This window comes from Alligator mississippiensis, chromosome 10, assembly GCF_030867095.1.
Source record: "Alligator mississippiensis isolate rAllMis1 chromosome 10, rAllMis1, whole genome shotgun sequence".
NCBI classification, from domain to species: domain Eukaryota; kingdom Metazoa; phylum Chordata; order Crocodylia; family Alligatoridae; genus Alligator; species Alligator mississippiensis.
In genome coordinates, this window is record NC_081833.1 from 34557660 (window position 1) to 34574555 (window position 16896).

Consider the following 16896-nt stretch of genomic DNA (forward strand, 5'->3'; position numbering starts at 1 on the left):
AGCGGCCAGGAGTGCAACCCGGCAGCTTGGAGAGCAGTGTCCAGCCGGTAAGTCTGGGTCTGGAAGAGGGGTGTGGGGAGGGGCAGATAGAGGCCTCCACGGTGAGGGAGGGAGTGGGGCTGGGGCAGGCGCTGGTCAGCCGGGACAGGGCGCAGAACAGAGCCATGAGTGAGCGGCTCATCCAGGGAGGGGAGGAAGGGGAGGGTGTTCCTCCGCTGTGCACACCTCCAGGGGAGACCTGGGGGGAATGTGCTCCCTGGTTCTGTGCGTGGGGCTAGGGTGGGCTGCTGCTGTGGGCTGGGGCCAGGGGCTGTGTTGGGCTCTTCCCAGCGAGGGGCTGGGCCAGGGCTGCGCCCAGGGCAGGCAGCAGCACTGGGAGGGGGGCTACAGGGTGGGCTACAGCCACCCCAAAATTCACCGTAGCCTCCCCTCCCAGCACTGCCGCCCATCCTGAGTGCAGCCTGGCCCAACACCACCCACCCCACCCTCCGCTGGGAAGAGCCCAGCACAACCTCTGGCTTCGGCCTACAGTGGCAGCCTGCCTTTGCCCCCCACACAGATCTGTGGGCCACATGCTTCCCATGCCTCCCTTGGGGATGTGCACAGCAGTGGGAGCGGCCCCCTCCCCCCCCAGCCCTGCTCCCCTCCCCGGACGAGCCACTCACAGCTCTGTCCTGCACCCCGCCCTGGCTGGGCAACGCCTGCCCCAGCCCCACTCCCTCCCTCACCATGGGGGCCTGGATCTGCCTCCCCTGTGACCCTTCCCACCCCCCACCCCACCTTCCCCCTAACACTCACCAGCTGGACGCTGCTCTCCAAGCTGCCAGACTGCATATCGGCAATTGGATTGGTATCAGCCAATATGGCTCATTAATAATCAGCCATCGGTATCGGCCCAAAAAATCTTTATCGGTGCACCACTACTTTCCTGCACCCACATACTCAGATCTTCTTGATTTCATTCACTTTCAAAATGACATTGTCCTCATCTGTGTAGACTTCAGAAAGCTGAATGTTTTACTGCAGTACACTGTCTTTTCTTGAGCTTGTTTATGTTTTAATGTGGCATTAGCAATAGCCACATGAAGCAGTGCATTTATATTCTTCACTTACGTGTATGTGATATGTAATACAGATTTCTTTGAAAATGCTAATGCCCACATACCTAGTTAGTGACAAGCTGATGATTTTGAATACATAACCAGTGTTATCCCCTTTTGTATGTGGCATGTGATTATATAGTTTTGGGCTTGGTTCTCCTTTCACTTATGTCTGTTGAGTAGGAATTCTTTTAATTTTATGGTAACCATCATTAAATTATAATGCTGTTAACTGTTTCATCACGAGATGAAATTTGATGCAGTTTGAGGAAAATTTGTTACCATTCCTTCTGCTCACTTACTTTTCGCAGCTGTTGAATTTTGATTGAGTTCTCTCCTGTACGTTGCTTGTACACCTTTTTTTCTGCAGGGATGAGTAAGAATTCCAGTCTCTAAGAAAAACAAGTTATTTGTGATGTCTTGTGTGCCCAACACTTTGTCCCATTGGTTCCTTTAGTGTCTGAGTTCATTTATGCTGATCCTTATGTACAGCCTGTGGTCTTGTTTCAGATTAGAGCTGCCTAGGCCATCCCCTTTGATACTTGTTTCTTTTTTCAGGAGCAGACAGTCCAAGCTGTAGCAATGGAGTCATGTCCACCAAAAGCAAACAGAGCCACAGTAAATACCCAGCCCTGAGTTCATCATCTTCCTCCTCCTCATCATCCTCTCCTTCATCTGTGAACTACTCTGAGTCAAATTCAACAGATTCCACCAAATCCCAGCAGCACAGTAGTACGAGTAACCAAGAGACCAGGTATTCCTCTTTAAGATGCCTGAGGACGACCAGATAATGGGAGTAGGCCTAGTCCTTCTCTGTGTGTTCCTTCCATTGCCGGGGCTACTGGTAGCAGCTACAGGAATTAATGCTGAGCAGCAAATGGCTACTTCAATTCCATACCCCTGCCAAAACCAGGATTTTCTGCCGCCCACTTCTATTCATTGGGTTAAACACTAGGGATAGGGATAGACTTAAGTTAAATACTCCCCAAATACCTCTGCGGCCGATACTCTGCCACTCCAATGTTTTCACTGCCTGGGAAATGATTTACAAGGGAGAAGCCAATCTAACTCTGCCTCTTTTGCTGCTCTCTCAGCCAAAGTAATTGCTGTTGGACACCACATAATCACTTACCCTCCAGGAAGCTGTGTGTTCCCCCCATGAAATGAGCTGGAGTCTGGATGCACTAGGAGTTTCTCCAGGGCCTCCTATTTTTGCGGCTGAGTCATTTCCCTTTTACGTGAGATTACATTCCAGGGCTGGGTGTTCATTCTGTGGGTGAGTTAACAGCAGTTTATGTGCCCATGCCAACCAATAAGAAAGGCTTTGTGAATTTTGGACATCCATTCACCATTGAGTCATAGGGAGTTTTAGGACACCCAGGGATTCTGAGCCTCGACGGTTGTGCCTCCTTTATACTATGGGATTTAAAATGCACTAATGAAGGGTGAGAATCCAGTTCCCTCTGGGTGGCTATTGCAAAGTGTCTGGGGCAATGCTGGAACAGAGGAGTTCTTCATTAGAGGGGGCCTCAGTCACTGCGAGCTAACACTGCTCACTAGTAGCATGCTAAATAAATACAATTGCCAGGAAAGCTTGCTACCAGCTCTGCCGTGACTGCCACAGAATCAAACTGCATGTAACTATAAGCAGGGAATGCCATGCAGGAGTCATACAAATCCTCTTCAGAAATGCTTGGCACTGCTAAATTCATACCAAAGGAGATGGCTCTTAGTCTTAAGCTTTAGATCCAAAAGGCCAATTGTCTTTGAAACCTTGAGGTCAAACTGTAGCAAAATCATCTCACCATTTTAGCTTTCTGTGCTAGACAAATCCAGATCTTAGCAGTTTGCTGTGTTGAGGTAAAAAATAAAGAAATTCATAATATCCCTGTCTGTTATGTCTGAATATTAGAAGATTTGGGGTGAAGAAAATTTTGTAGTACACAGTTTTGTCTCGCTGTCCTTGTCTAAAAATTCCCCTTTGTGCAATGTGTTTTGCTGCTCGCACCCCAAGGATAGCTGCTTTTTTTAAAGTGGTATCTTTGGAAGTTCTTTGCACCTTCTGTCTTGAAGGATCCCATCAGGTTGGGAACTTGCTTGGCAGATTGCAGTTCTCAGTGTTCTGAAACTTGGTTTTCTTGGACTTGGATCAGTTGTCTCATCTTCTGTGGACTACTAGATTCTGCTAGATACTGTGGGTATCTAGCTCTGAACCCTAATTGCGCAGCCACTAGGTATACACTGTCTTGGGAATATTTCCATTCTTTATCACTGTTTTATCTGGCCTTTCTTTCTCTTTTTCACTCTAGTGACAGTGAGATGGAGATGGAAGCTGAACATTACCCTAATGGAGTGCTTGAAAACTCATCCACCAGAATAATGAACGGCACCTACAAACATGAAGAGATCCTACAGACTGATGAGTCCAGCATGGGTAGGTTCCTGCTACCACATAAAAATTATGAACAGAAAAAGGAGCTAACATTTATAACACTTTCCCTTTGGGGGTGGGGGGGCTTATTCTGAAATCTGTGCTTCAGCCTATGGCGTGAATGAGTGTTAGGTTCCCTAGTATGGAGGGAAAAATTGACCCATCTGGGTATTTAGCATGAACCCAGGCCTTTTCTGGGGCCATTTGGAGCCAAGTGCCTGGTGCTGTGCAGCTTATTCACTATTTTGGTGCACTGTTTGGCTTTGGAGAAAGGTCTCTCTAGAGTGGACTCAAGTAGGTCTAATTTTTCAATGCACCTCCTGTACAAACCACAAGTGAATTACAGACAAAGCTGATTTCTATTAAAAATTATCTTATACCACATGAGTCCTGCTGCTTGAGGAACTGCAAGGGAGCAGAGGGCAGTAGAGTGGAGATACCAGGCTAAAGAGCTTTGTTCAAATCCAGCTAAGAACTGTCCTGACCATTACCACAATCTGATCAAATGAGTTGGGGTAATGAGGGGTCTTTCTATTTCCTGGGTGTTGACATAACAAAAACACATTTGTTTTCCTTTTGGCAACCTCAGCCAAGGGGAGCAAGGAGTGAAAGGATGGAAGGACAGTTGTACTCTGGACTGTGGGAATCCATCCAGATCAAGCCACATCATATGGAGAGGCTCAGTTCTGGCACTGCCACGGACCATGCAGTAACTGTGCTGCATGTAAAAGGCTTCAGTGCTTGAGGTTGTCCTTTGTATGTCTCTGACATGGAATGGGTGATAAGACTGCAAATAACATTCCAAACTCTTGTGACTGAATCAGCAAACTTGCTTCTAGAAGTTTCCTGTTAAACCCAGTGTACGTGGTCGCTAAATACAGGCAGCCTTTACTGTATTGTGTCTGTACCATACCACGCAAGCACCCCCTGCTGTCAGACAGCTTAGCTTCCCAGATCAGAAGTCCACTCTGTGAGACAGTCCTTCAAATAAGGAGCCAAATGAGGAGATCCTGCCCATTTTCTCTAGAGTGAGGGGCATCTGGCTGTCCCTCCCCTTGCTCAGAATTAGGAAGTTGGGGAATGGCTGGGTGCTGGGATTCCCCTGTTTGTAGTGGAGCAGGTGGCAATAGGGAATGCTGCCCAGCAGTTATTTCTCTGGCCCTTGTTTTAGAAGATGGCTGCCCCCAGAGGCAGCTCTGTGGAGGGAACCATGCTGCCACAGAGAGAATGATCCAGTTTGGGCGGGAGCTGCAAACCCTGAGTGAGCAGCTATGCAGAGAATATGGGAAGAACACGACGCACAAAAAGATGCTTCAGGTAAGGCTGGACCTCGTGTGTGCTCACAGCAGAATTAGCATCTAGCAGCAGAGCTGTAACTTCACATGCAGAATCCAAGGAGGCTGAGGGGCAGAGGTCTGCACAGGGGACAATAGTGATGTGATCAGCAAATGAAATTCATTTAACCTGCCCTGTCTGTGCCTAGCCCTCAACAGAGAGAAGATGGGGGGTTGGAGTTCCTGCCTGCCCTCTCAGGGTAGCTACCTGCTCCAAGTGATGCTCTGCATTCCCTCCACTGTTGGCTGCCTGCCCAGGTGTGAGCAGTGTCCTTTCTTATCTAGATACCTACTACCTACTGATTTTGCAGAGATGCCTTGATTGCCAGTTTACTAGCAGCCCTCCCCACTTTCCTGTCTATTTGCAGGCCTGCTCACCTTACTACTGGTGCCTCTGTTCTCTCCCCCAGGATGCTTTTAGCTTGTTAGCGTATTCTGACCCTTGGAACTGTCCTGTTGGTCAACAGTTGGATCCGATCCAGAGGGAACCTGTGTGTGCTGCACTCAATAGTGCTATATTGGGTAAGGCAGGGGCTAGATAACTGTGTGACATAGTACCATGTCTGTCTTGCTTATAGGAATGGATCAGAGGGATTAAGGGTGGTGACAGTGACAGCTTAGGGATGACCTAAGTAAGGGGTGAGGACAGGGGAAGGAGAAGGAGGGAGACCAGATAGCCCAGCCTGCAGCCCTGCAAGTAGTCCTGGTGTTTTAGCACCTACAGGATTGCAGGTATCTACCAGGGACATCTTCTCAGTCTCTGATAGGGAAGGTGTGTTATGGTGTCACATCACTGGGATTCACATCCTCTGCAAAGTAGGTTACAGTGGGTTGTTTCATGGTATGAGAGTCTCCAGTCCATAGATGGCTGCAAGAAGGACTGGAAAGCAGGGAGGCAGAATTGTAATTGCTGTTGATTTTTCACTGACCATTGGGACCCTCAGCTGTTTAAATGAGAGCTCTAAGAACATTGCCTCTGCATTCTCCCACGTGTGAAGGTAGAGCCTCACAGAGCCTTATAAGCTTTCTGGAAAGCTGTGTCCTCAGGTGTACAGAATAAATGGAGCCAAAGTTATGAAAGGGCCATCTGGCCCCATCCACTGCTTCTTGTTCCTTTCCATGCTTAGCTACGTGGAGGGGGTTTTGCTCTGTGTTTAGGTGCTGTAATAAGCATTTTCTGTAGCCAGTTTGCTTTCTTCTCACTAGCCTCTTTTGCCATTTGTACATCTGTGCATTTCAGCCACTTGCCCCAATTTTCAGCCCTGAGTTTGTGCAGTTTCTATCTGGTCCGTTTGTGTCTCCAGACAGATGCCCACAGCTGCTTCTTTATTTGCCTTACACATGCTTGTTTCTTAGCCCAGCAGTGGTTCAGGACCCTAGTCCCTGGGTGTTCTCCAGCAGATGCAGGCATCTCCAGCCTTAGGACAGAGGCTTGTCACTCCAGAATCCCCTGAGGGAAGCCAGTCCAGAAAAAGCAAGTTTTGGACCACCCACAGTGTGTAGTTGCCACAGGGCAGAGACCTTTCAGAAGGGAACTGGCCAGTTCCAGAAACGCATTAGTGCAGAAACCTTTGCTACTGAGCTTGCCACTAAGCAACATAAGGCCCGTGTAGGAAGAGATAGCTTGGAACTAGCTCTTCTCTGATAGAGCAGGACAGGACATGTATGGCACCAGGGATGCTAAGAATTAGAGCAGTGATTTTTCAACCTTTTTAAATTGAAGGCACCCCTCAGAAAATGCCTACTCTTAGCTCTCACTCATTTTTTGAATACAGAAAAATAATAGAGGAATTCTTGTGTTGCAGAGAACTAAGAAAGACCACAAGAGGCCAGAGTGTTTTTTACACCATGGATTCCAGTTTGAAGTCTCTGGTTTATCTTGTAAAGCACTTGTGGGTGTTTGCACCCCTAATAGTGCTAATTTTACTCAGCACCCCTAGATAAATTCATGAATGATAGCTCAGTTAATAGCTATTGAACAGAACAGTTGGAGGCGTTTCCTCTGGCATCTCTTAACTTAAAATGGTGGATGGCAGGGAAGGTATCGAATATGTATTGGTATAGGTATAGGGAGGGTATTGAATAGGTCGCTCTAGATTTGTCTGGTTCAGTGCTCTCTCTGTAGTCTATAGCATCCACTTCTACCACTGTTGAAGACAGGGTACTGGTCTGACCCAGTATGGCACTTCTTTTGGTTTTATTCCCCATCCACCTTCCCGTTCTTCTCCCAGTTCTGCTTTCTTGCATACCCAGGATTCAGTGGTAGCAAGAAGGCAGCACAGCCTTTTTCTTGCTTTGGCTCAACATTTGGCACCACAATGGGGCACTCACATGGCCCTGAGCAGTGCCACTTTTCAGAGGCTCCTGAAGCTCTGTGGTGCCAGGAAGAGCATCTGGATGGGTGGGTATGTGTGGGTGTGTGAGCCTGTGCAGAGGCAAAACTGTTGCACAAGCAGCCTTCTGAGTGGTGAGTAATTTTTTTCTCAAGACAGCATGCTGCCCCTTGGCACTGTTTGCAGCATGTAGGTGAGGGGCTGAGAGGTCGCGGGTGTAGCTCACTGTAGGGGCAAGGCCCATGCATCGCTGCAGTACGTCCATTCTAAAGTGATATTTTCTTTCTTCCCCACAGAATCTCAGAACCTGCCAAAGCAGCCCCCCCTGATGCTTGCCCTGGGCCAGGCCTCTGAGTGCTTGCGGCTCATGGCTCGTGTGGGCTTGGGTTCCTGCTCCTTTGCCAGAGTGGACGACTATTTGCACTAGCCACCAGAGTGAGATGGAGTGATGTCCTCCAGTGCTGCCCTTCACCCTCCATTGCCGCCACCAACACCACCTCTTCCCTAGCCTGACCTCCCTGCTGCCCAGTGAAAGGACAAAATGCTGGTTGAGTTAGTCCCTCATCACCAGTGGTCCCTCAGCGCACAGCAGTTTCCAGCCCCAGAAGTGGCTGGCAGACCTCTCCCATCTCCCCTGTCACTGTGGCTGCAGCAGCACTCAGTATTTGCTGGTTAATCTAATGTAGCGCCTTCCGATTTAGGTTTTTATCTTTATTTTTTTTCTGACTGAGCCACCAGTATTTATATCTGGAGAGTATGTACTGAGCTGGTTTCTGCTAATTTAGTGATAAAGCTCATCCAAGTTGGTGACAGCTTGTTGTTTTCTTAAGAACTGCATCTCCATCTCCACCCTTGCCCACCCACCACTGCACGCACACACACAATATTTATCCCATTCTGGTTATCTGAGCTCTTCCCCAAGAACAGTTTAGTGTTTTTATTTAAATCCCACTCATTAAAAAGGTCTCTTCCACCTTGGCAAAAAAGTTGTTCATGTATTTATTCTCCACAGTCCAACACCACTTGTGCCCTTCCTACCCACCCCTTCCTGCAGTTATTTTTAGGCTCTCTCCTGCCAGGTACTCAAAATGGGAAGTGATTCTTTTTCCAAGAACTGTTTCATCACTTAAGCATGTTTGTCCTGGTATTGGGAAAAGCGAGAGGAAGGGATACCTCTACCTTGTTCTTGGCAGTTGCACTAAAAAGTCCAAACACCAGAAGGATACGGATCAAAGGCACAGGGCTTTGTGTTCAGTTACAAACCCCTCTTTTCTGCAAGCTAGGCCCCCTTTCCATAATAAGGCTAGGGGCTGAAATGCTGCCTTAGTTAGAACTGTCTGCCAGGAATCTTCATGGTCACATATGAAATAAATCCACAGGGCTGTTCCTAAAGTGCAAAAGCTTGGTGGAAGCGCTGTACTTGAGACAGCAGCTGTCCTGTTTCTATTCCTGCATCTTGCAAACGTTTTTAATTTTATAGGATCAGGCTATGTACAGCATCCTTTTAATGCAAATTTTTATGTAAATAGGGGCCAAACCATTATATTACATTAAAGGCAGCAGGTATGTTTTCTGGAGGCTTACTAAAAAGTGTTTTGAGTTTGGAAACAAAGCAAGCCCCAAATAGCTATGACTACTTAACCCCAAACAAGAATTGATGCTTCAGTTCTGTAATATGCTTCAATTCTGTGGAGGCAAGGATTTCTTAGAGTGATAACTTTTACTGGACTAACTGCATAGTCAAACTTTAAAATACAAGATGTTCTTCATAAGCTAGAGAACTGTCTGATGAAGAATGTCTTGAATTTGAAAGCTTGTCTAACTCTAGCCCAGCTATGCAGTTGGTTCCATAAAAGATATCACACTACAAAAGCCTTGGCTCACATAATTCCTGGACCATCACAATTACAATGCAACTCTAACACTATCAATACTGTGGGCTCATGAAAGTGCTGCCATGCATTTTGGATTACAAGCGCACACTGGTTATAGTGTTTAGAGCAGTGTGTGTGGCTATGTGACTAATGATACATGACAGGGCTTTATGCATTTCATGTTACAGCCACATGTCATTGTTCACACATAAGATGATACAGTATGATTGCAGGTAAAAAACAGTACACCTGATCTGACTGAATCCCAGTAGAACTTTGGTTGTAAGATTGGAGTTGTTGCAGAAGTGCCAATGCTGCATGTACCTCTGTTTCTTTAAAAAAAAATGTAAATCACTTATTTAGAAGGACTAATGAGAAATTGAAAGTGTGTGTATTACGATTCACTTGCACATACTTGGTGTAAGGTATAGGGCCCTGATGCTTACAATTTCATTTGTCCCATCCTTTCGGCTCAAATAGCAAGGGAATGTATATACCACATGAAGGAAGGACTGGCTAGTATCTGTTAGCGCCTGTCTCTCTACATGTTGAGTGTTAGCTATGTTGGTTTGGAGGAAACCTCCTCACTGAGCTAAGCACCATGAGCAGAGGACTGAAGCTGTAACAGGTGACTCTAGGGCAGGGGTGGTCAATTATTTCAGGCAGAGGGCCACTTACTGAGTTTCAGCAAGCCATCGAGGGCCACGTGACAGGCAGCCCAGGGCAGATTAATATTAATTTTCTACATTTTTTAGGGGCCCCACAGGCCGGATAGAATGGCCTGGTGGGCTGCATGCGGCCCACCCCTGCTCTAGGGCACCCCTCTGCTGAAGCCCAGCCCCCACAGTCAGAGCTGCATTTGCAGACTTGTCTGCCTGGTATTGCACACATGCCATGCTGAAATGCTATGCCTATTCCACACACTAGCTCCTAAACGAAAAGTAGTATGCTTGCATAAGTGAGGTGCTGCGTGCAAGCCAATAGGTTCTGCCTCTCAATTAGAGCTTCTTGGCATGCACACGGTACTGCACTGACCTGGCTACACTTCTAGCATAGGAGTCTAGCAGCAGTTCATGTCTTAGCATTGTGCTGCTTTGCACTGCTTAGACATATCCAAGGAGTCCCTAGCAGCCCATGCTTGAGGCCAGACAGGGGACGGGTAGAGGGGCTTCCTGCACTGCAGAACATTCCTGTCCATGGTTGTGGTGGAAGACAGAAGGCAAGCCTCCTCAGACAGCTGTTTGGTGGAGGCAGGGCAAGATATAAAGATCCCCTGCTAAGATGCAGCTGCCATGATTGTGTGATGTGAAACTGTAGCCTGTATGTAGATGGTGATTGCCACCTATTGGTGAAAGTGTAGAACTGAAAGTGTTCCTTGAGTAGGCAAAGGGACTAACTCGGGCGGAATCCTCCATTCTGGCGACTTTTCACCTGTCTGCTCCTGCCTGTATCATCCAGTAGAAGTACCTCACTGGATTTGCTGCATTAGCATCTGCTGAAAGCAGGGTAATGTGATCTTGCATTCATAGTTGCTCTTCATTGTGAACCATCTGGTTTTCAGCCCTCATCAGGCTAGGCTTTGCTAATTTGGGGTTGATGGCCTAGGTCTATACTTAGTAACTCACTGTATCCCTCAACCTTGAGTACTCTCCCAAGTGCTTGTCATCTCTTGTGTTTTCTTGGTTGCATGAAGCTATCCTAGCTTCAGCCTACTTAATACCACTACTACCTCCTTCTTTGCAGAATTTTCTTTGGGGTTGTACTTTTTGCTAGTACATACAGTGGTAGTTCTTGCATCTTTTTAAGCAGAGCTGTTTCTTTCATATAGTGTATTAATGTGCCCATTGCTTTCTGTATTGGCCTTGCAGTATGGATCATTTTCTTTCTTGGCAAACATGTCTGAAAACTGCTTGCTTCATAACTCCACTAACTTTTCTAGAGCACGGGTAGGTGGCTTCTTGCTGGCGCTCGCCAGAGCTTGCAACCTGGGCATCCATGAAGGTTGAAAGTCTCTGCCTCTTCGAATAACTAGCTGCTGGATTCCCAATCCATCTGCAGCAAAGGTAAGTTCAGGTGGTGCAGAAAGGATGGGCATGGCACACCTGTGTGATGCCATTCCCCCATCAGACCTCTTCATGGGCCAGATCCGGCTGCGGCCTGTGGGCTGCCAGTCCCTGTTCTAGAGCAGTTTGTTTATCTTCAGTTTCCCCTTTGTTATAATAAAGCATCTATGAAATGTTCTTGAGCCAAGGCATCTGGAAGTCCCTTTGAGACATCTGGCATTGTCCTATTAACTGCTATTTTGCTGTCTTCACCCAGTTCTCATAGGGAGTGTTCATGGTATGGAGCTTACCTTGGTGCTCAGTTCTGTTCTGGTTAATGAACACTGTTGCTCCTCTGATCTATTGTTTATTCTGTTAAACTTGTTCAAAGAGTGCCAGGTTGATTTTTTTTTTTTTTTTTTTTTTTCCTCCTGAGCTGACCCAGCTTTGAATTGGCCATGTAACCAGAGCGACTGCAGGTACTTCTTTCAAGTTCTTGCAACTAGAATCTTGCTTCTGGCTCCTTGGGTGAAAGGAATACTATCTTTTCTGCTGTGACAACAGTTTTCCTAATGACTCGAGTTCTTCAGTTCTGTTCTTCAGTTTCTGGTTGCTTCTGTGCCTTTCCTAGCTCTTTTGGTTTGTGATGAGCTCTTGATAAGAGATCATTGGCCATTGGTTCTTCCCATTTCTTGGATATTGAATCATCATAATTTGCAGGAAAGGATGTATTTTTTGCAGTGGGTTTTTTTGAGCTTGTTCTCATTATTCCCTGTGAGATCTTTCACAAAGTGTGGGGCTATCAGGGCTGCTCCTGTAACCTTCATGCTTTTGGGGAACCCAATACTAATACCAGATAGGAGGCAAGTGGTTGGACACTCATTAGGAGCCTGTTTTGGAGACATCTCAAGGACTGCAATCTGCAAAGTTGTAATGGTTGGTAGCCCCATAAGAGGATAGGAATTACCAGATCAGCCTAGTATCCTGCCTTTGTAAATGTCCACGAGCTGGTAATTCAAAGAGAGAAAAAAAAAAAAAAGGCACATGGTATTTGCCTGATTGTGAAAACCCCCCCTGATTTGCACCACCCAGTTATAGCCTAAAGCATGAGACAGATTTCCTTGTGACATATGGAAGAAGAGATGTCCAGTGAAGCTAATGGTGAGACTCATGTGTAAAGGTACCAAGGAAAATAGAAACTGAACTCCAGCCTGCATCCTCTTTTCCCTTGTGTCCTGAGCCCCAGTTGTTCATGCCTTCAGGAGTCTTAGACTTCTTTACCAATACTCACATTCTGTCTGGAGCTTACTTGAGTCTCCTGTTCCTTTTTTCCAATTATTTACCTTACAGATAACAGAAAATACAAATATAATGTTTCATTTGCACATGTGAACCAACAGTCTAGTCAAATTACCATTCTCAGTTATTTTATTTCATTGCAACTATTGGCAGGCTAACAAAGAGCAGGAATGCTGCTTTCGTTCTCCATTTTGCCCAGTGGCCGTTTGTTTCATCCCATCTGCCAAGCTTCAGCTGCAATATGGTGCCTACAGCCATCTACAATATGGAGATCACTGGCACAGCGGGGTGTTCCTGAGAGTGCAAGCCAACCCTGATTGTTTTCTCAGCATGTTTTAGAGTCCCATCCCGTTTTTCTATGGCAATTATAGCAAACATCAAACAACACTAGTCTGTCATTTAACTACACATGAAGACCATACTTTTCTATATTATTTCCTCACTGGGCCTTGATGACCTTCTATGGGTCATAAATGCCATGTGATTGGCACGTTATGAAGTTACAAGTAGTCTGACATTTAAAAGCACAAGTATTATTGATTCTATTTAAATGTCTATTGTGATTGTGTAGATAACGTTATCCATTCTCTCTCTCAGTCGCTTATCCCACCTTTTGCTAGAGCACTGTAGGTCTCCATTATGAACACTTTCAAATATACCTTAGATTATTATAAGAGCACCAAAGCTCTGTATAATCTACTGGATCCATCTCTAATTTTCGAGATATAACAACCGTTATTGAGCATTAAAAATTCACAGATAGCTTTGTCCTGCTGCTGCCTCTGTATGCTGTAAATTGTATTTGAAGTGTCCCATGATGGGCAAACAAGTTGCGAATATTCAGTGTAAGCATTGCTGCTGTCCTGCAAGCAGCTGAAATGAAACAGACTCAAGCCAGATTTGTTTTTTTCTGTCAAAACTTCCACAAATGTATGGTGTTACTCTGTACAGAGACAATAATGTAGCCTATGTTCTGATCCTGAGCATTTGGAAGAGTGACTGTCAATCTGTGGGCTTGTATCCAAGTTAGCTAAACGTGACTTCGAAGTGAGTTACATCATTAAACTTCTGTTGGTTTTCCTTTGTTCAAGGTTAGTGGCCTTCGTTTGATTTGATTTTCTTGACTTTGAAAAGGGAAGTAAGCCAAACCAAATGAAGGCCATTTTAATTCTGAACAAGAGTTTGAATGCAGTTGAATGGATCAGTTTTAAGAAGTTTTCGTGAGTGTCCCCATGCAGACAGGCCCTCAGGAGTGACTATGGAACGGGCCTTCCTGAGTCCCTTTGTTTCAGCAGGACAGTCAGGCACATTGTCCCCTGCACTTCTGTTTTGCTCCTTCTTAAAAAAAAAAGAAAAAAAAGAAAAAGTCTGCTCCTGGCATGTTCCTTATGCACTGCTCAATAAGAATCTGTGTTTCCCCACGTGGCAGCACAGGTAAGGAAACCTACTGCACATGGCTCGGGAGAATCCCAGGAGTAGAACAGCAGGGCTGCAGGTCAGGAGCAAAGGACAGTAGTAGCTGTGGGATAACAGGAAAGTGCTACCAAGCACAGCTGAAGAGCATTGCAGACTGAGCTCTGGCTGGCTGTGAGCTGATCCACTCACATAACCACCAGCTTCCTCTGTGGGTTCTGTCCATGCCACAGACCAACTCGGCCCTGCTACACTAAAAATCAGGAGTAATGTAATTGTCTTGGATGCATGGCAGTAGTGTAAAATCACTGAGAGACCAGTCAGCCCTGTGGATCAAGCAAGCCAGGGGGAGAGGTGGGGGGTGTCCCCACAGCAGCCCCAGGTCTGGATCAGTTAGAATTGTTGCTATCCACTTGGGAATCCAGCTTGACATTGAAAACAGCCAGACAAGGGTTCTCCCAAGACTGTCTTGTCAGGATGGATATGGGCATGGCAAAATGGTTGGGGAAGGGAATTGCTTTGGCTGCACTTCCTGTCCCATTCCATAGGGGGTGCTGAAATAGCGCTGTGGCTGGCTTGTAGGGAGCACATGTTTATTCTTCCTCTCTCTCTAATTGCCAAAAGAGGATTTCTGGTTATTTTGTGCCTCATTATACTATTTCCAGCTCATTTAGAGTTTTCACTTCCTACCCTCACAATCACATAGCTATTCCCAAATGCTCAGTGTGCCTCCATCCAACTGTGGCTCCAGTTCATGTGCAAGGAGCTGCACATGCGGGGCATGGGGGACAATGAGCTCCTCCACAAGCATCTTTGCCAGAGTAGTGATCCCACTAGCTTGCAGCACTCAATGCATAGAACTGTTTTACTGTACTACCTGCGTGGTTGTTTCTACTGTTCTGACTGTCAAGGGGAGGCCTTGTCTTGGGTGACACCTGTGGTTGTTCTGGTTACTCTAAGGCTTTGCTTAAATGAGGTTTAGCTAATTGTTGTTACACAAGTGTGAATAGAGAAGAGTATGTCAACCCAAATGTGGTCTGGTGACGCATCACAAAATAGCCAGTGTGCTGGTGAGACCAGGCCAGGGAAAGAAAGGCCTTTTGCTGTGTGATTGTACGTGAATCAGATATTCTAGTCTTCTCCCTCTTGGGGGGGCAGCAAGATAATGGGTCCAGTTCCACATTTCTGTTTTTGGCCTTTAGCAAGACACCTTGCTTTTCTTTGTCTCCAATTTCCTATCTGACATGGGAGAGGCCCTCCAATGGAAAGTGTTTTGACATCCGTGGTAGAAAGAGCCAAGTATCCATAGCATCCAACTAACTACCCAGGTGCACCCCAGACTCCTGTGCTGTTGAAGGCAGTCTGAAAAACTGACCATGCATAGCCTCTTGGTCTCCTTCTTGGCAGGAAGTCATCTTTCCAGACTTGGTTCTTGATGTCTGAGCTGATAGGTGCTTTGAACAGTGTCCTTCTTCCTGTGTGAGGAAATGGAGCCCAGTATCCACCACTAGCCAGGTTTGTGATTGGGTTAGAAAGGGAGTTTTAGAGCAGGTCTCCAAGAGACAGAGTGCTTAGAGCCTTGTAATGAGGAAGCACTGGATCACCCTGTCTAACCATTCCCCTTTGTTCCCCCGGTCTCTCACTGAAAACAGATATTAGTCTCCTGCAGAAGACAGATACCTTGTGGCCCCCTCTCTCTGCCTAACAAGCCAATGTTATCATTAGATTGATGGTAGTTTAGTATACACTGCATCCCAACCAGTAGCTTGAAATGAAACCAGAGAGTACTCCTGATACGTCTGTGGGGACAGGAAAGGTGGTGGGGGTGGTGTCGTAGTTTAGAGCTTCCTGCCTTGGGGGTGGTGCTGTGAGTTGGATCTGGCTCTGGCTATGTGCTTGCCAAACTGATAATTTGGGAGTGTCTCACTTGAAAATAAACATTCCTTCACTGGCAGTAGTCTTAAGCACCTTATACCTTACACCTTTGATGACCTGCTTAGGTCCCTTCTGACCCTACCAACTATGAAACTACCCACAGCCAGTTTATAATGAGGGCTTTGCACTGCAGAGATATTCCCAAAACCTATACAAACCCCATTCCCTCCCAAACTGAGATGGCTTCCTACAACTGGCTTTCCCTCTCCCTGCCCCCATCCCCACCACCAACCATTCAGCTTCCTTTCCCCCCTCATTTTTGGTCCATCTTCCACACACTTGACAAGGTGAATTCCACAACCTTGGAGGGCTTTATCCCAAATTAGTAGGAAGTGCACAAAGTGTACCAGTGGCTTTGGCTTGGTGGGCTCCCATCATTTCAAATTCTGAAATGAAAACCAACGAATGGCTCTGGGGGGGTTGGATTTTTACAGAAAATTTTAATGATACAAAATGGATGTGACACTATTTAAGGCTATTCTGTTTAGTAATTTTAGTTGGGATTTTTATTTTTCATATGTGTACTTAAATGTGCTCCTCTTGACTCTGTAGACACCATCATGTGGAAGGCTGCGAGTAGGAGGCTGCTGATGACATCTTAAACTTCTGTATACAGTATATAAGGAGAAAAAATTCAATGAAGTATACATTCTAATTTAATTTTCTTCTGGTTGCTCAAAACTCAGGTATGAAAAGTTCAGCTCTAGCATGGAATGTGAGGACACTCTTGTTTTGTTTCTTTTTACCAGCCATGTCAACCATAAAAAAACTCACAATACAAATAGTGACTGAGCAGATATTCTCTCTGCTCCTCCAGACTCTACAGCATCTTTCAAGGGTTTTTCCTCTTTGTTAAGAACATCAGCTAAATGGACATCATACAAGTTGTGCACATTGGTTCAGTCTAAGCTTAGTATTTGTGAATTAAGTTACCCAATGCTAGCATGAAACCTTCAGAAGGAGGAAATTTTAACTGAAAAAACCTATTAAAAATGTATTGGAAATATGGTAAAGAAAACCCACATTCTGTTGTATTTTGACAGAATTATTTTTATTAAAATACACATCCATGTTCAAGAGCTGGTGTGGAGCTGTGCGTTTTGTGGGTCTTCTTTCTTCATGCAGCTGGCGTTAT

The 16896-nt window shown here is 45.9% G+C and overlaps 1 protein-coding gene across 3 annotated transcripts in view; it reads left to right on the plus strand.

Moving 5' to 3' along the window:
* The window catches only part of RANBP10 (RAN binding protein 10), a 207261-nt gene extending 190423 nt beyond the window's left edge, over nucleotides 1-16838 (plus strand). For 2 of the 3 annotated variants that reach the window (XM_006278087.3, XM_059713633.1), the window contains 5 exons: nucleotides 1659-1854; nucleotides 3410-3534; nucleotides 4703-4848; nucleotides 5276-5387; nucleotides 7495-16838. In XM_006278087.3, coding sequence (XP_006278149.1) covers nucleotides 1659-1854; nucleotides 3410-3534; nucleotides 4703-4848; nucleotides 5276-5387; nucleotides 7495-7625 — 710 coding nt within the window. In that variant the 3' untranslated portion in view covers nucleotides 7626-16838. The remainder of the gene's footprint in view (nucleotides 1-1658; nucleotides 1855-3409; nucleotides 3535-4702; nucleotides 4849-5275; nucleotides 5388-7494) is intronic. The other variant, XM_019488979.2, reaches the window with a different exon arrangement.
* Nucleotides 16839-16896: the final 58 nt, after the last annotated feature.